General features: G+C 68.1%; 1 protein-coding gene across 4 annotated transcripts in view; it reads right to left on the bottom strand.

Moving 5' to 3' along the window:
- The window catches only part of LOC136577273 (signal transducer and activator of transcription 1-alpha/beta-like), a 102,353-nt gene extending 93,317 nt beyond the window's left edge, over nucleotides 1–9,036 (bottom strand). Inside the window, exons 1-2 of one of the 4 annotated variants that reach the window (XM_066577123.1) lie at nucleotides 8,915–9,036; nucleotides 1,895–2,023 (exon numbers count right to left, since the gene is read on the bottom strand). In XM_066577123.1, the coding sequence (XP_066433220.1) occupies nucleotides 1,895–2,022 (128 nt within the window). In that variant the 5' untranslated portion in view covers nucleotide 2,023; nucleotides 8,915–9,036. The other 3 variants (XM_066577120.1, XM_066577122.1, XM_066577121.1) reach the window with 3 other exon arrangements.
- Between the last annotated feature and the right edge of the window lie 11,408 nt (nucleotides 9,037–20,444).

Below are 20,444 nucleotides of genomic sequence, written 5' to 3'. Positions count from 1 at the left end.
CCCGCAGCCGATCAGCCGCGTCCCCGCAGCCGATCAGTCGCGTCCCCGCAGCGACAGCCGATCAGTCGCGTCCCCGCAGCGACAGCCGATCAGTCGCGTCCCCGCAGCGACAGCCGATCAGTCGCGTCCCCGCAGCGACAGCCGATCAGTCGCGTCCCCGCAGCGACAGCCGATCAGTCGCGTCCCCGCAGCGACAGCCTATCAGTCAGGTCTACACATCAGTTTACAAATGAAGGACATAAGACTCGTGGCCACAAACTATATGGAAGGCCGTGTCTGCAGTCCGCACAGACGAGAGATGTGCGGAAGGTACGTTCACGAAGTGGAAATGGCGCACATTTACTGCAGCGGACAACCTGCACTAAAACCCACATAATCTCTGCATCAAACACCGTGACACAATCCCCAGCATCGGTGCAGATTGTAATGTGCGAGTCACATGCATCGTAGTGCAGATTTACTGCTGCGGAGTCTGCACTATTGCCGTACCCTCAGGCTTCATGTCCACCAGTAAAATAACATTTAAAATCCGCAGCGTGATCCGCGCCCTATAGGGATGCATTGGACACCCGCAGGTATTTAAATACCTGCGGATGTCATTTTTCCCTGAGGCGCGGATTGTGTGTGCGGGAAAACACCCACAGCATGCTCCATTTTAGTGCGGGTCTCCCGCAGACTTCTATTGAAGCCTATGGAAGCCGTCCGGATCCGCGGCACACCTGCAGCTGAATTCCTGCTCTCCGGCGCGGGAGAGCAGGGGTTCAAAAACAAGAAGGAGTGCACGGTGCATGCGCGCAGCACGCTGCCGGCATGCCGAGCAAATCCGCCAGGCTGGAGAAAGAAGACCGGCCGCGACGGAGAGCAGATCCGCAGCGTCCGGACAGGTGAGTAAATCTTATTTTTAGGCCTCATGTTCGCGGGAAAGGAGGGACCCGCTGCGGGGTTCTGCATGTAGAATCCATGGCGGGCCTGATTTCCCCCGTGGACATGAGGCTTTAAAGGGTTAATCCTAAAATTGATATGGGACAGGTGTTTAAGGTCTGACTGGTGGGGATCTCCCCGCCGAGACCCTAACCGATCCTGAGAATGGGGGTCCCAAGTCCCCCTGTCCTTACTGCAGGCTTACAGCACCCCCTGCAGGGAGAAGGATCATCTAGAATGGAGCATCTAGCTGTCAAGCTTCATCCATCCTCAGTGGGACGGTAATGACTGGGGCAGGGTCACCCATCCATTCAATCTCTACCGTACTGCGGGTGACGCCTCTCCATACCAACGAACAGAAAAGTAGCTGACACTATAATGTCTGGTATATGTTAGCCCCGAATGGTGGATGGAAGACATGCCTAATGCCAGGAAGGTGCATTGTGGGCCGCGCAGGACCTCGCTCACACCGGGCGCTGCCAACTCCATATCCCGTCTTACCAATGTGGATCTGAAGCCGATATCTTTGGGGTTTGCGGTTTCACTTTTTTCATCCTCACTTTTCAAGAGCCATCTTTTTTTTTTTCGTTGACACAGTCGAATAAGGGCGTATTTTTTGTGGAAAAAGTTTTTTTTTTATAATAGTACCATTTATTGCACCAGGTCATGTACTGGACAGCTTGAAAGGTTGCTTCAGGCACAGCAGTCAGGGCACTTTTTTGTGCAAAGACTACTGGGGGGGGGGAAAAAAAAAATCACAGCAAAATTTCATTGTTATGCCCCAATTTTCTACTGGCAGCAATAGACACGAGCGCCATGTGTGACCACACCTCAGAGGAGGCAAAACTGGATGTGAGCGTCCGAAGAGCACGTATAGAGACGGATGGCGGTACAACAGCTAACAGTCCTGCAATAAGAGACTCCCCTCCACAGACCCCCACCAGCCCTCTCTAGGGCATCACATTACACTCACCAGTCTTGCCCTTCCAGCCACTGCGCCAGGTACTGACGGATCTCCATGGGGAAGCTGTCGTCATACAGCTGGTGGACTTGTTCCAGGAACTTGGTGTCAATCTGCTGCAGTTCGTACCACTGAGCCATCCTGAAGACGGAAGCACAAAACACTTATAAGACAGCAGTCTCCGGGGGACTTGTACTTCCTATTGGTGACCTTTATTGCAGCTTCTCCCCGGGTCCCACCACTGTTTCTCCTCTTCATCTTCTGGCCGGAGATTGAAAAATCCCCGCCTCCTGGATGCGCTGGCTGTGATTGGCTGACGTTTAGCCAATCACAGCCAATGCTCGATGAATGGCTGTGATTGGTTTACCAATGGACGGTGGCTGTGATCCACCACCGTCCACGACACAGGAAGAACGGCCAAGGACCCACCACCACGAAGACACAGGACCACTCACAGAGAGAACGGTCGAGGACCCACCACCACCGTCCATGACACAGGACCACCCACAGGGAGAACAGCTGAGGACCCACCGTCCACAACACAGGACCACAGAGAGAACGGCCTAGGACCCACTACCACCACAAAGGACCACCCACAGGGAGAACGGCGAAGGATCCACCACCACCACCACCACCACCACAAAGGACCACCGACAGGGAGAATGGCCGAGGACCTACCACCACCACAAAGGACCACCCACAGGGAGAACGGCCGAGGACCTACCACCACCACCACAAAGGACCACCCACAGGGAGAACGGCCGAGGACCTACCACCACCACAAAGGACCACCCACAGGGAGAACGGCCGAGGACCTACCACCACCACCACAAAGGACCACCCACAGGGAGAACGGCCGAGGACCTACCACCACCACCACAAAGGACCACCGACAGGGAGAACAGCCGAGGACCTACCACCACCACCGCAAAGGACCACCCACTGGGAGAACAGCCGAGGACCTACCACCACCACCACAAAGGACCACCCACAGGGAGAAAGGCCGAGGACCTACCACCACCACCACAAAGGACCACCCACAGGGAGAACGGCCGAGGACCCAACACCACCACAAAGGATCACCCACAGAGAGGACGGCCGAGGACCCAGCACCACCGTCCACAACACAGGAAGAATGCCCGAGGATCCACTACCACCACCCACGACACAGGTCCACCCACAGGGAGAACGGCCGAGGACCCACTACAAAGGACCACCCACAGGGAGAACGGCCGAGGAGCCACGACCACTACAAAGGATCACGCACAGAGAGGACGGCTGAGGACCCACCACCACCACCACCACAAAGGACCACCCACAGGGAGAACAGCCGAGGACCCACCACCACCACAAAGGACCACCCACAGGGAGAACGGCTGAGGACCCACCACCACCACCACAAAGGACCACGCACAGGGAGAACGGCCAAAGACCCACCACCACCACAAAGGACCACCCACAGGGAGAACGGCCAAAGACCCACCACCACCACCACAAAGGACCACCCACAGGGAGAACAGCTGAGGACCCACCACCACCGTCCACGACACAGGAAAAATGCCCGAGGATCCACCACCACCACGACACAGGTTCACCCACAGGGAGAATGGCCGAGGACCCACCACCACCACAAAGGACCACCCACAGGGAGAACGGCCGGGGACCCACCACGATCACAAAGGACCACCCACAGGGAGAATTGCCGAGGACCCACCACCACCACCACAAAAGACCACCCACAGGGAGAACGGCAGAGGACCCACCACCACCACAAAGAACCACCCACAGGGAGAACGGCTGAGGTCCCACCACCACCGTCCACGACACAGGAAGAACACCCGAGGATCCACCACCGTCCACAACACAGGTCCACCCACCGGGAAAACGGCCGAGGACCCACCACCACCACAAAGGACCACCCACAGGGAGAATGGCTAAGGACCCACCACCACAAAGGAACACCCACAGAAAGAATGGCCTAGGGCGCACCATCACCACAAAAGACCACCCACAGGCAGAACGGCAGAGGACCCACCCCCACAAAGGACCGCCCGAGGACCCACTACCACCACCACAAAGGACCGCCCACAGAGAGACCGGCTGAGGACCCACCACCACCACAAAGGACCACCCATAGGGAGAACGGCCGAGGATCCACCACCATCACAAAGGACCACCCACAGGGAGAACCGCTGAGGACCCACCACCACCACAAAGGACCACCCACAGGGAGAACAGCCGAGGACCCACCACCACCACTGTCTACGACACAGGTTCACCCACAGGGAGAACGGCCGAGGACCCACCACCACCACAAAGGACCACCCACAGGGAGAACGGCCGAGGACCCACCACCACCACCACAAAAGACCACCCACAGGGAGAACAGCCGAGGACCCACCACCACCACAAAGAACCACCAACAGGGAGAACGGCTGAGGACCCACCACCACTGTCCACGACACAGGAAGAACACCCGAGGATCCACCACCGTCCACGACATAGGTCCACCCACAGGGAAAACGGCCGAGGACCCACCACCACCACAAAGGACCACCCACAGGGAGAACGGCTGAGGACCCACCACCACCACCACAAAGGACCACCCACAGGGAGAACGGCCAAAGACCCACCACCACCACAAAGGACCACCCACAGGGAGAACGGCCAAAGACCCACCACCACCACCACAAAGGACCACCCACAGGGAGAACAGCTGAGGACCCACCACCACCGTCCACGACACAGGAAAAATGCCCGAGGAACCACCACGACACAGGTTCACCCACAGGGAGAACGGCCGAGGACCCACCACCACCACAAAGGACCACCCACAGGGAGAACGGCCGGGGACCCACCACGATCACAAAGGACCACCCACAGGGAGAATTGCCGAGGACCCACCACCACCACCACAAAAGACCACCCACAGGGAGAACGGCAGAGGACCCACCACCACCACAAAGAACCACCCACAGGGAGAACGGCTGAGGTCCCACCACCACCGTCCACGACACAGGAAGAACACCCGAGGATCCACCACCGTCCACAACACAGGTCCACCGACAGGGAAAACGGCCGAGGACCCACCACCACCACAAAGGACCACCCACAGGGAGAATGGCTAAGGACCCACCACCACAAAGGAACACCCACAGAAAGAATGGCCTAGGGCGCACCACCACCACAAAACACCACCCACAGGCAGAACGGCAGAGGACCCACCCCCACAAAGGACCGCCCGAGGACCCACTACCACCACCACAAAGGACCGCCCACAGAGAGACCGGCTGAGGACCCACCACCACCACAAAGGACCACCCATAGGGAGAACGGCCGAGGATCCACCACCATCACAAAGGACCACCCACAGGGAGAACCGCTGAGGACCCACCACCACCACAAAGGACCACCCACAGGGAGAACAGCCGAGGACCCACCACCACCACCGTCTACGACACAGGTTCACCCACAGGGAGAACGGCCGAGGACCCACCACCACCACAAAGGACCACCCACAGGGAGAACGGCCGAGGACCCACCACCAACACCACAAAAGACCACCCACAGGGAGAACAGCCGAGGACCCACCACCACCACAAAGAACCACCAACAGGGAGAACGGCTGAGGACCCACCACCACTGTCCACGACACAGGAAGAACACCCGAGGATCCACCACCGTCCACGACATAGGTCCACCCACAGGGAAAACGGCCGAGGACCCACCACCACCACAAAGGACCACCCACAGGGAGAACGGCTGAGGACCCACTACCATCACAAAGGACCACCCACAGGGAGAACGGCTGAGGACCCACCACCACCACAAAAGACCACCCACAGGGAGAAGGGCAGAGGACCCACCCCCACAAAGGACCGCCCACAGGGAGAACGGCCGAGGACCCACCACCACAAAGGACCGCCCACAGGGAGAACGGCCGAGGATCCACCACCATCACAAAGGACCACCCACAGGGAGAACCGCTGAGGACCCACCACCACCACAACTAGCACAAATGACCACCCATAGGGAGAACAGCCGAGGACCCACCACCACCACTGTCTACGACACAGGACCACCCACAGGGAGAACGGCCGAGGACCCACTACCACAAAGGACCACCCACAGGGAGAACAGCCAAGGACCCACTACCACCACTGTCTACGACACAGGACCACCCACAGGGAGACCGGCCGAGGACCCACTACCACAAAGGACCACCCACAGGGAGAACGTTCGAGGACCCACCACCACCACAAAGAACCACTCACAGGGAGAACGGACGAGGACCCACCACCACCCCAAAGAACCACCCACAGGGAGAACGGACGAGGACCCACCACCACCCCAAAGAACCACCCACAGGGAGAACGGACGAGGACCCACCACCACCCCAAAGAACCACCCACAGGGAGAACGGCCGAGGACCCACCACCACCCCAAAGAACCACCCACAGGGAGAACGGCCGAGGACCCACCACCACCCCAAAGAACCACCCACAGGGAGAACGGCCGAGGACCCACCACCACCCCAAAGAACCACCCACAGGGAGAACGGCCGAGAACCCACCACCACCACAAAGAACCACCCACAGGGAGAACGGCCGAGGACCCACCACCACCACAAAGAACCACCCACAGGGAGAACGGCTGAGGACCCACCACCACCGTCCACAACACAGAAAGAACACCCGAGGATCCACCACCGTCCACGACACAGGTCCACCCACAGGGAGAACGGCCGAGGACCCACCACCACCACAAAGGGCCACCCACAGGGAGAACGGCCGAGGACCCACCACCACCACAAAGGGCCACCCACAGGGAGAACGGCCGGGGACCCACCACCACCACAAAGGGCCACCCACAGGGAGAACAGCCGAGTACCCACCACCACCACAAACAACCACCCACAGGGAGAACGGCCGAGGACCCACCACCACCACAAAGAACCACCCACAGGGAGAACGGCTGAGGACCCACCACCACCGTCCACAACACAGAAAGAACACCCGAGGATCCACCACCGTCCACGACACAGGTCCACCCACAGGGAGAACGGCCGAGGACCCACCACCACCACAAAGGGCCACCCACAGGGAGAACGGCCGAGGACCCACCACCACCACCACAAAGGGCCACCCACAAGGAGAACGGCCGAGGACCCACCACCACCACAAAGGGCCACCCACAGGGAGAACGGCCGAGGACCCACCACCACCACAAAGGGCCACCCACAGGGAGAACGGCCGAGGACCCACCACCACCACAAAGGGCCACCCACAGGGAGAACGGCCGAGGACCCAGCACCACCACAAAGAACCACCCACAGGGAGAACGGCCGAGGACCCACCACCACCCCAAAGAACCACCCACAGGGAGAACGGCCGAGAACCCACCACCACCACAAAGAACCACCCACAGGGAGAACGGCCGAGGACCCACCACCACCACAAAGAACCACCCACAGGGAGAACGGCTGAGGACCCACCACCACCGTCCACAACACAGAAAGAACACCCGAGGATCCACCACCGTCCACGACACAGGTCCACCCACAGGGAGAACGGCCGAGGACCCACCACCACCACAAAGGGCCACCCACAGGGAGAACGGCCGAGGACCCACCACCACCACAAAGGGCCACCCACAGGGAGAACGGCCGGGGACCCACCACCACCACAAAGGGCCACCCACAGGGAGAACAGCCGAGTACCCACCACCACCACAAACAACCACCCACAGGGAGAACGGCCGAGGACCCACCACCACCACAAAGAACCACCCACAGGGAGAACGGCTGAGGACCCACCACCACCACAAAGAACCACCCACAGGGAGAACGGCTGAGGACCCACCACCACCGTCCACAACACAGAAAGAACACCCGAGGATCCACCACCGTCCACGACACAGGTCCACCCACAGGGAGAACGGCCGAGGACCCACCACCACCACAAAGGGCCACCCACAGGGAGAACGGCCGAGGACCCACCACCACCACCACAAAGGGCCACCCACAAGGAGAACGGCCGAGGACCCACCACCACCACAAAGGGCCACCCACAGGGAGAACGGCCGAGGACCCACCACCACCACAAAGGGCCACCCACAGGGAGAACGGCCGAGGACCCAGCACCACCACAAAGAACCACCCACAGGGAGAACGGCCGAGGACCCACCACCACCACAAAGAACCACCCACAGGGAGAACGGCCGAGGACCCACCACCACCACAAAGAACCACCCACAGGGAGAACGGCCAGGGACCGACCACCATCACAAAGAACCACCCACAGGGAGAACGGCCGATGACCCACCACCACCACAAAGGGCCACCCACAGGGAGAACGGCCAGGGACCGACCACCACCACAAAGGACCACCCACAGGGAGAACGGCCAGGGACCCACCACCACCACAAAGGACCACCCACAGGGAGAACGGCCAGGGACCCACCACCACCACAAAGGACCACCCACAGGGAGAACGGCCAGGGACCCACCACCACCACAAAGGACCACCCACAGGGAGAACGGCCAGGGACCCACCACCACCACAAAGGACCACCCACAGGGAGAACAGCCGAGGACCCACCACCACTGTCCAAGACACAGGACCACCCACAGAGAAAACCGCCGAGGACCCACCGTGACACATGACCCCCACCCACATTACAGTACTGACGCCCCGTCCACGACACACGAAACACACCGCCTCCCGCTGCACGGAGCCACAGCCCCGCCGCCTAGAAGTGAGAGAACTGGGTGGTAACAGCTCCGGGCCGCCGCGCACCTACCTGCTGACTGCCGCTGACCTCCGGGCCGCCGCGCGCCTACCTGCTGACTGCCGCTGAGCTCCGGGCCGCCGCGCGCCTACCTGCTGACTGCCGCTGAGCTCCGGGCCGCCGCGCGCCTACCTGCTGACTGCCGCTGAGCTCCGGGCCGCCGCGCGCCTACCTGCTGACTGCCGCTGAGCTCCGCTGACGGTCGGTAAGTTTCGTTCTGTACAGAAAGTGGAGTCTACTTACCGGAATAGAAACCGAAAGTGATCGCTGACGGACGGGCGGGAGAGCCAATCAGACGGAGGCCGCCCTCCCCGAGCAGCCAATCACCGCACAGCAGCCTCCGGCCCTCCGCTGCTGACGGGCAGGGTGGGGCCGGTGATATAAAGTCATGACGGGCGGCGGGGGGCCGGTACCGTGCTGTGGGGTCCAGACACGGCAGCGGGGGACCGGTGCCGTACTGTGGGGGCAACGAAGAGGCTGTGCTGTACTGTGGGGCCCGGACACGCTGAGGGCGGCGGGGGACGCATATTTAGGATTGGTGCCGAAGAGCCAATCAGGTGGCTGTAATCAGCAGCCCTGCTGAGCTACGGCTGAAATCCTAAATATGCGCGGGGGACCGGTGTTGCACTGTAGGGGCCACGTGGGGGGCTGTCCGGTGGGGGCTGGACACGGCAAGGGCGGCTGGGGGCCGGTGCTGTATTGTAAGGGCCAGACGTAGTGAGGGCGGCGGGGGCCGGTGCTGTGGGTGCCGGACACGGTAAGGGTGGCTGGGGACCAGTGCTGTGCTGTGGGGGCCGGACCCAGTGAGGGTTGCTGTAACAGCTGCTGTACTGTGGGGGGCGGAAACATTGAGGGTGGCGGGGGACCTATTTTACTGTGAGGACCGGACGCAGTAAGCACGGCGGGGGCTGGTGCTGTACTGTGAGGACCAGACGTGGTGAGGGCGGCGTCTGTCGGTGCTGTGGGGGCCGAACACGGTAAGGGATCGGTGCTGTACTGTGGGGGGGGGGGGGGGCCGACACCACGGCGAATATGGCTGGAGGCCGATGCTGTACTGTGAGGGCCGGACGCGGTGAGGGCGGCGGGGGCCGGTGCTGTACTGTGAGGGCCGGACGCGGTGAGGGCGGCGGGGGCCGGTGCTGTACTGTGGGTGCCGGACGCGGTGAGGGCGGCGGGGGCCGGTGCTGTACTGTGGGTGCCGGACGCGGTGAGGGCGGCGGGGGCCGGTGCTGTACTGTGAGGGCCGGACGCGGTGAGGGCGGCGGGGGCCGTTGCTGTACTGTGGGTGTCGGACGCGGTGAGGGCGGCGGGGGCCGGTGCTGTACTGTGGGTGCCGGACGCGGTGAGGGCGGCGGGGGCCGGTGCTGTACTGTGGGTGCCGGACGCGGTGAGGGCGGCGGGGGCCGCTGCTGTACTGTGGGTGCCGGACGCGGTGAGGGCGGCGGGGGCCGGTGCTGTACTGTGGGTGCCGGACGCGGTGAGGGCGGCGGGGGCCGGTGCTGTACTGTGGGTGCCGGACGCGGTGAGGGCGGCGGGGGCCGCTGCTGTACTGTGAGGGCCGGACGCGGTGAGGGGCCGGTGCTGTACTGTGTGGGCCGGACGCGGTGAGGGCGGCGGGGGCCGGTGCTGTACTGTGGGTGCCGGACGCGGTGAGGGCGGCGGGGGCCGGTGCTGTACTGTGGGTGCCGGACGCGGTGAGGGCGGCGGGGGCCGCTGCTTTACTGTGGGTGCCGGACGCGGTGAGGGCGGCGGGGGCCGCTGCTGTACTGTGGGTGCCGGACGCGGTGAGGGCGGCGGGGGCCGCTGCTGTACTGTGGGGGCCGGACGCGGTGAGGGCGGCGGGGGCCGGTGCTGTACTGTGAGGGCCGGACGCGGTGAGGGCGGCGGGGGCCGATGCTGTACTGTGAGGGCCGGACGCGGTGAGGGGCCGGTGCTGTACTGTGAGGGCCGGACGCGGTGAGGGCGGCGGGGGCCGGTGCTGTACTGTGGGTGCCGGATGCGGTGAGGGCGGCGGGGGCCGGTGCTGTACTGTGGGTGCCGGATGCGGTGAGGGCGGCGGGGGCCGGTGCTGTACTGTGGCTGCCGGACGCGGTGAGGGCGGCGGGGGCCGGTGCTGTACTGTGGGTGCCGGACGCGGTGAGGGCGGCGGGGGCCGCTGCTGTACTGTGAGGGCCGGACGCGGTGAGGGGCCGGTGCTGTACTGTGAGGGCCGGACGCGGTGAGGGCGGCGGGGGCCGGTGCTGTACTGTGGGTGCCGGACGCGGTGAGGGCGGCGGGGGCCGGTGCTGTACTGTGGGTGCCGGACGCGGTGAGGGCGGCGGGGGCCGCTGCTTTACTGTGGGTGCCGGACGCGGTGAGGGCGGCGGGGGCCGCTGCTTTACTGTGGGTGCCGGACGCGGCGGGGGCCGGTGCTGTACTGTGGGGGCCGGAAGCGGTGAGGGCGGCGGGGGCCGGTGCTGTACTGTGGGGGCCGGACGCGGTGAGGGCGGCGGGGGCCGGTGCTGTACTGTGGGTGCCGGACGCGGTGAGGGCGGCGGGGGCCATTGCTGTACTGTGAGGGCCGGACGCGGTGAGGGCGGCGGGGGCCGGTGCTGTACTGTGGGTGCCGGACGCGGTGAGGGCGGCGGGGGCCGGTGCTGTACTGTGAGTGCCGGACGCGGTGAGGGCCGGTGCTGTACTGTGGGTGCCGGACGCGGTGAGGGCGGCGGGGGCCGGTGCTGTACTGTGGGTGCCGGACGCGGTGAGGGCGGCGGGGGCCGGTGCTGTACTGTGGGTGCCGGACGCGGTGAGGGCGGCGGGGGCCGGTGCTGTACTGTGAGGGCCGGACGCGGTGAGGGCGGCGGGGGCCGATGCTGTACTGTGAGGGCCGGACGCGGTGAGGGGCCGGTGCTGTACTGTGAGGGCCGGACGCGGTGAGGGCGGCGGGGGCCGGTGCTGTACTGTGAGGGCCGGACGCGGTGAGGGCGGCGGGGGCCGGTGCTGTACTGTGAGGGCCGGACGCGGTGAGGGCGGCGGGGGCCGGTGCTGTACTGTGGGTGCCGGACGCGGTGAGGGCGGCGGGGGCCGGTGCTGTACTGTGAGGGCCGGACGCGGTGAGGGTGGCGGGGGCCGGTGCTGTACTGTGAGGGCCGGACGCGGTGAGGGCGGCGGGGGCCGCTGCTGTACTGTGGGGGCCGGACGCGGTGAGGGCGGCGGGGGCCGGTGCTGTACTGTGAGGGCCGGACGCGGTGAGGGCGGCGGGGGCCGCTGCTGTACTGCGGGTGCCGGACGCGGTGAGGGCGGCGGGGGCCGCTGCTGTACTGCGGGTGCCGGACGCGGTGAGGGCGGCGGGGGCCGCTGCTGTACTGCGGGTGCCGGACGCGGTGAGGGCGGCGGGGGCCGCTGCTGTACTGTGGGGGCCGGACGCGGTGAGGGCGGCGGGGGCCGGTGCTGTACTGTGAGGGCCGGACGCGGTGAGGGCGGCGGGGGCCGCTGCTGTACTGTGGGTGCCGGACGCGGTGAGGGCGGCGGGGGCCGCTGCTGTACTGTGGGTGCCGGACGCGGTGAGGGCGGCGGGGGCCGGTGCTGTACTGTGGGTGCCGGACGCGGTGAGGGCGGCGGGGGCCGGTGCTGTACTGTGGGTGCCGGTCGCGGTGAGGGCGGCGGGGGCCGGTGCTGTACTGTGGGTGCCGGACGCGGTGAGGGCGGCGGGGCCTGGTGCTGTACTGTGGGTGCCGGACGCGGTGAGGGCGGCGGGGGCCGGTGCTGTACTGTGGGTGCCGGACGCGGTGAGGGCGACGGGGGCCGGTGCTGTACTGTGAGGGCCGGACGCGGTGAGGGCGGCGGGGGCCGGTGCTGTACTGTGAGGGCCGGACGCGGTGAGGGCGGCGGGGGCCGGTGCTGTACTGTGGGTGCCGGACGCGGTGAGGGCGGCGGGGGCCGGTGCTGTACTGTGAGGGCCGGACGCGGTGAGGGCGGCGGGGGCCGGTGCTGTACTGTGAGGGCCGGACGCGGTGAGGGCGGCGGGGGCCGGTGCTGTACTGTGAGGGCCGGACGCGGTGAGGGCGGCGGGGGCCGGTGCTGTACTGTGAGGGCCGGACGCGGTGAGGGCGGCGGGGGCCGGTGCTGTACTGTGAGGGCCGGACGCGGTGAGGGCGGCGGGGGGCGGTGCTGTACTGTGAGGGCCGGACGCGGCGAGGTCGGGGCGGGGGCCGGTGCTGTACTGTGAGGGCCGGACGCGGCGAGGGCGGCGGGGGCCGGTGCTGTACTGTGAGGGCCGGACGCGGTGAGGGCGGCGGTGGCCGGTGCTGTACTGTGGGTGCCAGACGCGGCGGAGGCCGGTGCTGTACTGTGGGTGCCGGACGCGGTGAGGGCGGCGGGGGCCGGTGCTGTACTGCGGGTGCCGGACGCGGTGAGGGCGGCGGGGGCCGGTGCTGTACTGCGGGTGCCGGACGCGGTGAGGGCGGCGGGGGCCGGTGCTGTACTGCGGGTGCCGGACGCGGCGGGGGCCGGTGCTGTACTGCGGATGCCGAACGCGGTGAGGGCGGCGGGGGCCGGTGCTGTACTGCGGATGCCGAACGCGGTGAGGGCGGCGGGGGCCGGTGCTGTACTGCGGGTGCCGGACGCGGTGAGGGCGGCGGGGGCCGGTGCTGTACTGCGGGTGCCGGACGCGGTGAGGGCGGCGGGGGCCGGTGCTGTACTGCGGGTGCCGGACGCGGTGAGGGCGGCGGGGGCCGGTGCTGTACTGCGGGTGCCGGACGTGGTGAGGGCGGCAAGGGCCGGTGCTGTACTGTGGGTGCCGGACGCGGTGAGGGCGGCGGGGGCCGCTGCTGTACTGTGGGTGCCGGACGCGGTGAGGGCGGCGGGGGCTGCTGCTGTACTGTGGGTGCCGGACGCGGTGAGGGCGGCGGGGGCCGCTGCTGTACTGTGGGTGCCGGACGCGGTGAGGGCGGCGGGGGCCGCTGCTGTACTGTGGGTGCCGGACGCGGTGAGGGCGGCGGGGGCCGCTGCTGTACTGTGGGTGCCGGACGCGGTGAGGGCGGCGGGGGCCGCTTCTGTACTGTGGGTGCCGGACGCGGTGAGGGCGGCGGGGGCCGCTTCTGTACTGTGGATGCCGGACGCGGTGAGGGCGGCGGGGGCCGCTGCTGTACTGTGGGGGCCGGACGCGGTGAGGGCGGCTTGGGCCGGTGCTGTACTGTGGGTGCCGGACGCGGTGAGGGCGGCGGGGGCCGGTGCTGTACTGTGGGTGCCGGACGCGGTGAGGGCGGCGGGGGCCGGTGCTGTACTGTGGGTGCCGGACGCGGTGAGGGCGGCGGGGGCCGGTGCTGTACTGTGGGTGCCGGAAGCTGTGAGGGCGGCGGGGGCCGGTGCTGTACTGTGGGTGCCGGACGCGGTGAGGGCGGTGGGGGCCGGTGCTGTACTGTGGGTGCCGGACGCGGTGAGGGCGGCGGGGGCCGGTGCTGTACTGTGGGTGCCGGAAGCTGTGAGGGCGGCGGGGGCCGCTGCTGTACTGTGGGTGCCGGACGCGGTGAGGGCGGCGGGGGCCGATGCTGTACTGTGGGTGCCGGACGCAGTGAGGGCGGCGGGGGCCGGTGCTGTACTGCGGGTGCCGGACGCGGTGAGGGCGGCGGGGGCCGGTGCTGTACTGCGAGGGCCGGACGCAGTGAGGGCGGCGGGGGCCGGTGCTGTACTGCGAGGGCCGGACGCGGTGAGGGGCCGGTGCTGTACTGTGAGGGCCGGACGCGGTGAGGGCGGCGGGGGCCGGTGCTGTACTGTGGGTGCCGGACGCGGTGAGGGCGGCGGGGGCCGGTGCTTTACTGTGGGTGCCGGACGCGGTGAGGGCGGCGGGGGCCGGTGCTGTACTGTGAGGGCCGGACGCGGTGAGGGCGGCGGGGGTCGGTGCTGTACTGTGAGGGCCGGACGCGGTGAGGGCGGCGGGGGCCGGTGCTGTACTGTGAGGGCCGGACGCGGTGAGGGCGGCGGGGGTCGGTGCTGTACTGTGAGGGCCGGACGCGGTGAGGGCGGCGGGGGCCGGTGCTGTACTGTGAGGGCCGGACGCGGTGAGGGCGGCGGGGGCCGGAGCTGTACTGTGAGGGCCGGACGCGGTGAGGGCGGCGGGGGCCGGTGCTGTACTGTGAGGGTCGGACGTGGTGAGGGCGGCGGGGGCCGGTGCTGTAATGTGGGTGCCGGCCGCGGCGGGGGCCGGTGCTGTACTGTGGGTGCCGGACGCGGTGAGGGCGGCGGGGGCCGGTGCTGTACTGTGGGTGCCGGACGCGGTGAGGGCGGCGGGGGCCGGTGCTGTACTGTGGGTCCCGGACGCGGTGAGGGCGGCGGGGGCCGGTGCTGTACTGTGGGTGCCGGACGCGGTGAGGGCGGCGGGGGCCGGTGCTGTACTGTGGGTGCCGGACGCGGTGAGGGCGGCGGGGGCCGGTGCTGTACTGTGGGTGCCGGACGCGGTGAGGGCGGCGGGGGCCGGTGCTGTACTGTGAGGGCCGGACGCGGTGAGGGCGGCGGGGGCCGGTGCTGTACTGTGGGTGCCGGACGCGGTGAGGGCGGCGGGGGCCATTGCTGTACTGTGAGGGCCGGACGCGGTGAGGGCGGCGGGGGCCGGTGCTGTACTGTGGGTGCCGGACGCGGTGAGGGCGGCGGGGGCCGGTGCTGTACTGTGGGTGCCTGACGCGGTGAGGGCGGCGGGGGCCGGTGCTGTACTGTGGGTGCCTGACGCGGTGAGGGCGGCGGGGGCCGGTGCTGTACTGTGGGTGCCGGACGCGGTGAGGGCGGCGGGGGTCGGTGCTGTACTGTGGGTGCCGGACGCGGTGAGGGCGGCGGGGGCCGGTGCTGTACTGGGGGGGGGGGGGGCGGACACCACGGCGAGTGTGGCTGGAGGCCGATGCTGTACTGTGAGGGCCGGACGCAGTGAGGGCATCGGGGGCTGGTGCTGTACTGTGTGGGCTGATTGCGGTGAGGGCCGGTGCCGTACTGTTGGGGCCGGATGTGGTGAGAGCAGCAGGGACTAGTGCTGTACCGTAAGGGCGGCGGAGGACTGGTGCTGTACTGTGACGGCCGGACGTGCTGAGGGTGGCAGGGGACCTGTGTTGTACTTTAAGGGCCAGACGTGGTGAGGGTGGCGGGGGCTGGTGCTGTACTGTGGGGGCCGGACACGGTAAGGGTGGCTTGGGACCGCTGCTGTATTGTGGGGGACGGACACAACGGAGAGGTTGGCTGGGGGCCGGTGCTGTATTGTGGGGGGCTGGCCACAGTGAGGGCGGCCGGGGACCGGTGCTCGGTGCTGTACTGTGGGGGACGGACACTACGGTGAGGGTGGCTGGGGGCCAGTGCTTTATAGTGGGGGCCGGACATGGTGAGGGCGTGTGGGGCCGGGTGCTGTACTGTGGGGGACGGACACGGTGAGGGCGACTGGGGCCCGTTGCTGTACTGTGGGGGCCGGACACAGTGAGGGCGGCGGGGCACGGTGCTGTACTGTGGGGGCCGGACACGGTGAGGGCGGCTGGGGCACGGTGCTGTATTGTGGGGGCCGGACACTGTGAGGGCGGCTGGGGCACGGTGCTGTATTGTGGGGGCCGGACACAGTAAGGGTGGCTGGGGGCCGATGCTGTACTGTGAGGGCTGGATGCGGTGAGGGCGGCGGGGGCCGGTGCTGTACTGTGGGTGCCGGACGCGGTGAGGGCGGCGGGGGCCGGTGCTGTACTGTGGGTGCCGGACGCGGTGAGGGCGGCGGGGGCCGGTGCTGTACTGTGGGTGCCGGACGCGGTGAGGGCGGCGGGGGCCGGCGCTGTACTGCGGGTGCCGGACGCGGTGAGGGCGGCGGGGGCCGGTGCTGTACTGCGAGGGCCGGACACGTTGAGGGCGGCGGGGGCCGGTGCTGTACTGTGAGGGCCGGACGCGGTGAGGGCAGCGGGGGCCGGTGCTGTACTGTGAGGGCCGGACGCGGTGAGGGGCCGGTGCTGTACTGTGAGGGCCGGACGCGGTGAGGGCGGCGGGGGCCGGTGCTGTACTGTGGGTGCCGGACGCGGTGAGGGCGGCGGGGGCCGGTGCTGTACTGTGGGTGCCGGACGCGGTGAGGGCGGCGGGGGCCGGTGCTGTACTGTGGGTGCCGGACGCGGTGAGGGCGGCGGGGGCCGGTGCTGTACTGTGGGTGGCGGACGCGGTGAGGGCGGCGGGGGCCGGTGCTGTACTGTGAGGGCCGGACGCGGTGAGGGCAGCGGGGGCCGGTGCTGTACTGTGAGGGCCGGACGCGGTGAGGGGCCGGTGCTGTACTGTGAGGGCCGGACGCGGTGAGGGCGGCGGGGGCCGGTGCTGTACTGTGGGTGCCGGACGCGGTGAGGGCGGCGGGGGCCGGTGCTGTACTGTGGGTGGCGGACGCGGTGAGGGCGGCGGGGGCCGGTGCTGTACTGTGAGGGCCGGACGCGGTGAGGGCAGCGGGGGCCGGTGCTGTACTGTGAGGGCCGGACGCGGTGAGGGGCCGGCGCTGTACTGTGAGGGCCGGACGCGGTGAGGGCGGCGGGGGCCGGTGCTGTACTGTGGGTGCCGGACGCGGTGAGGGCGGCGGGGGCCGGTGCTGTACTGTGGGTGCCGGACGCGGTGAGGGCGGCGGGGGCCGGTGCTGTACTGTGGGTGCCTGACGCGGTGAGGGCGGCGGGGGCCGGTGCTGTACTGTGGGTGCCGGACGCGGTGAGGGCGGCGGGGGCCGGTGCTGTACTGTGGGTGCCGGACGCGGTGAGGGCGGCGGGGGCCGGTGCTGTACTGTGAGGGCCGGACGCGGTGAGGGCGGCGGGGGCCGGTGCTGTACTGTGAGGGCCGGACGCGGTGAGGGCGGCGGGGGCCGATGCTGTACTGTGGGTGCCAGACGCGGCGGGGGCCGGTGCTGTACTGTGGGTGCCGGACGCGGTGAGGGCGGCGGGGGCCGGTGCTGTACTGTGGGTGCCGGACGCGGTGAGGGCGGCGGGGGCCGGTGCTGTACTGTGGGTGCCGGACGCGGTGAGGGCGGCGGGGGCCGGTGCTGTACTGTGGGTTCCGGACGCGGTGAGGGCGGCGGGGGCCGGTGCTGTACTGTGGGTGCCGGACGCGGTGAGGGTGGCGGGGGCCGGTGCTGTACTGGGGGGGGGGGGCGGACACCACGGCGAGTGTGGCTGGAGGCCGATGCTGTACTGTGAGGGCCGGACGCAGTGAGGGCGGCGGGGGCCGGTGCTGTACTGTGAGGGCCGGACGCGGTGAGGGCGGCGGGGGCCGGTGCTGTACTGTGGGTGCCGGACGCGGTGAGGGCGGCGGGGGCCGGTGCTGTACTGTGGGTGCCGGACGCGGTGAGGGCGGCGGGGGCCGGTGCTGTACTGCGGGTGCCGGACGCGGTGAGGGCGGCGGGGGCCGGTGCTGTACTGTGGGTGCCGGACGCGGTGAGGGCGGCGGGGACCGGTGCTGTACTGTGGGTGCCGGACGCGGTGAGGGCGGCGGGGGCCGATGCTGTACTGTGAGGGCCGGACGCGGTGAGGGCGGCGGGGGCCGGTGCAGTACTGTGAGGGCCGGACGCGGTGAGGGCGGCGGGGGCCGATGCTGTACTGTGGGTGCCAGACGCGGCGGGGGCCGGTGCTGTACTGTGGGTGCCGGACGCGGTGAGGGCGGCGGGGGCCGGTGCTGTACTGTGGGTGCCGGACGCGGTGAGGGCGGCGGGGGCCGGTGCTGTACTGTGGGTGCCGGACGCGGTGAGGGCGGCGGGGGCCGGTGCTGTACTGTGGGTTCCGGACGCGGTGAGGGCGGCGGGGGCCGGTGCTGTACTGTGGGTGCCGGACGCGGTGAGGGCGGCGGGGGCCGGTGCTGTACTGGGGGGGGGGGGCGGACACCACGGCGAGTGTGGCTGGAGGCCGATGCTGTACTGTGAGGGCCGGACGCAGTGAGGGCGGCGGGGGCCGGTGCTGTACTGTGAGGGCCGGACGCGGTGAGGGCGGCGGGGGCCGGTGCTGTACTGTGGGTGCCGGACGCGGTGAGGGCGGCGGGGGCCGGTGCTGTACTGTGGGTGCCGGACGCGGTGAGGGCGGCGGGGGCCGGTGCTGTACTGCGGGTGCCGGACGCGGTGAGGGCGGCGGGGGCCGGTGCTGTACTGTGGGTGCCGGACGCGGTGAGGGCGGCGGGGGCCGGTGCTGTACTGGGGGGGGGGCGGACACCACGGCGAGTGTGGCTGGAGGCCGATGCTGTACTGTGAGGGCCGGACGCAGTGAGGGCATCGGGGGCTGGTGCTGTACTGTGTGGGCTGATTGCGGTGAGGGCCGGTGCCGTACTGTTGGGGCCGGATGTGGTGAGAGCAGCAGGGACTAGTGCTGTACCGTAAGGGCGGCGGAGGACTGGTGCTGTACTGTGACGGCCGGACGTGCTGAGGGTGGCAGGGGACCTGTGTTGTACTTTAAGGGCCAGACGTGGTGAGGGTGGCGGGGGCTGGTGCTGTACTGTGGGGGCCGGACACGGTAAGGGTGGCTGGGGACCGCTGCTGTATTGTGGGGGACGGACACAACGGAGAGGTTGGCTGGGGGCCGGTGCTGTATTGTGGGGGGCTGGCCACAGTAAGGGCGGCCGGGGACCGGTGCTCGGTGCTGTACTGTGGGGGACGGACACTACGGTGAGGGTGGCTGGGGGCCAGTGCTTTATAGTGGGGGCCGGACATGGTGAGGGCGTGTGGGGCCGGGTGCTGTACTGTGGGGGCCGGACACGGTGAGGGCGACTGGGGCCCGTTGCTGTACTGTGGGGGCCGGACACAGTGAGGGCGGCGGGGCACGGTGCTGTACTGTGGGGGCCGGACACGGTGAGGGCGGCTGGGGCACGGTGCTGTATTGTGGGGGCTGGACACTGTGAGGGCGGCTGGGGCACGGTGCTGTATTGTGGGGGCCGGACACAGTAAGGGTGGCTGGGGGCCGATGCTGTACTGTGAGGGCTGGATGCGGTGAAGGCAGCGGAGGCTGGTGCTGTACTGTGGAGGCCGGATGCAGTGTGGGTGCCTGGGGGCCGGATGCAGCGGGAGACGGTGGTGTACTGTGGGGGGCGGACACAGTGTGGGTGGTGGGGACCAGTGCTGTACTGTGGGGCCCAGACACAACGAGTGGGGGCTGGACTTTGGTGAGGGGGGCTGGTGCTGTACTGTGGGGGGTGGAAATGGAGAGGGCGGCGGGGCCAGTGCTGTATTGTGGGGGCCGGACACGTTAAGGGGGCTGGTGCTGGGGGAGGGGGGGCGGCGGACGCAGTATTGGATGATGCTGTACTATGGGGGCCGGATGCGGTGAGGGCAGCTGGGCTACAGTGCTGTACTATGGAGGCCGGACGTGGTGATGGCAGCTGTGGTACAGTGCTGTACTGTGGGGGCAGGACGTGGTGAGGGCAGCTGGGGCCTGGTGCTGTACTGTGGGGGCCGGCCGTGGTGAGGGCAGTGCGGGCTGGTGCTGCACTGTAGCTAAAGCTAATTTCACATGGGCAAGTGTGCTATTAGGCTGTGACTCTCGTCCTGATCTCACGCTCGCCTCCCCACAGATGCGAGGTGTTTTTGAGTTAGACTGGCATCAATTCAGGGAAGTAGGATTGTGGAGTGTGGCAGAAGAGCCGTCCGTGTGGATGGCTTCCGGCTCAGCAGCCGTTCTTTGCTTGTAGAGACGGGCAGCTTGAGAAATCGTTGCATATCGTATCCGTGCGCGCGTCTCGTCCGATAGTAGGACATGTGATGTACCGTGGCCCGCGCACGGATTGGGTGTCTGCATGCTGTCCCATGTGACTTACACCCGAGAATCTTGGGCGCAAATCG

The sequence above is a fragment of the Eleutherodactylus coqui genome, chromosome 8 (genome assembly GCF_035609145.1).
Source record: "Eleutherodactylus coqui strain aEleCoq1 chromosome 8, aEleCoq1.hap1, whole genome shotgun sequence".
NCBI classification, from domain to species: Eukaryota; Metazoa; Chordata; class Amphibia; order Anura; family Eleutherodactylidae; genus Eleutherodactylus; species Eleutherodactylus coqui.
This window is presented reverse-complemented; position numbering and strand designations above follow the sequence as displayed.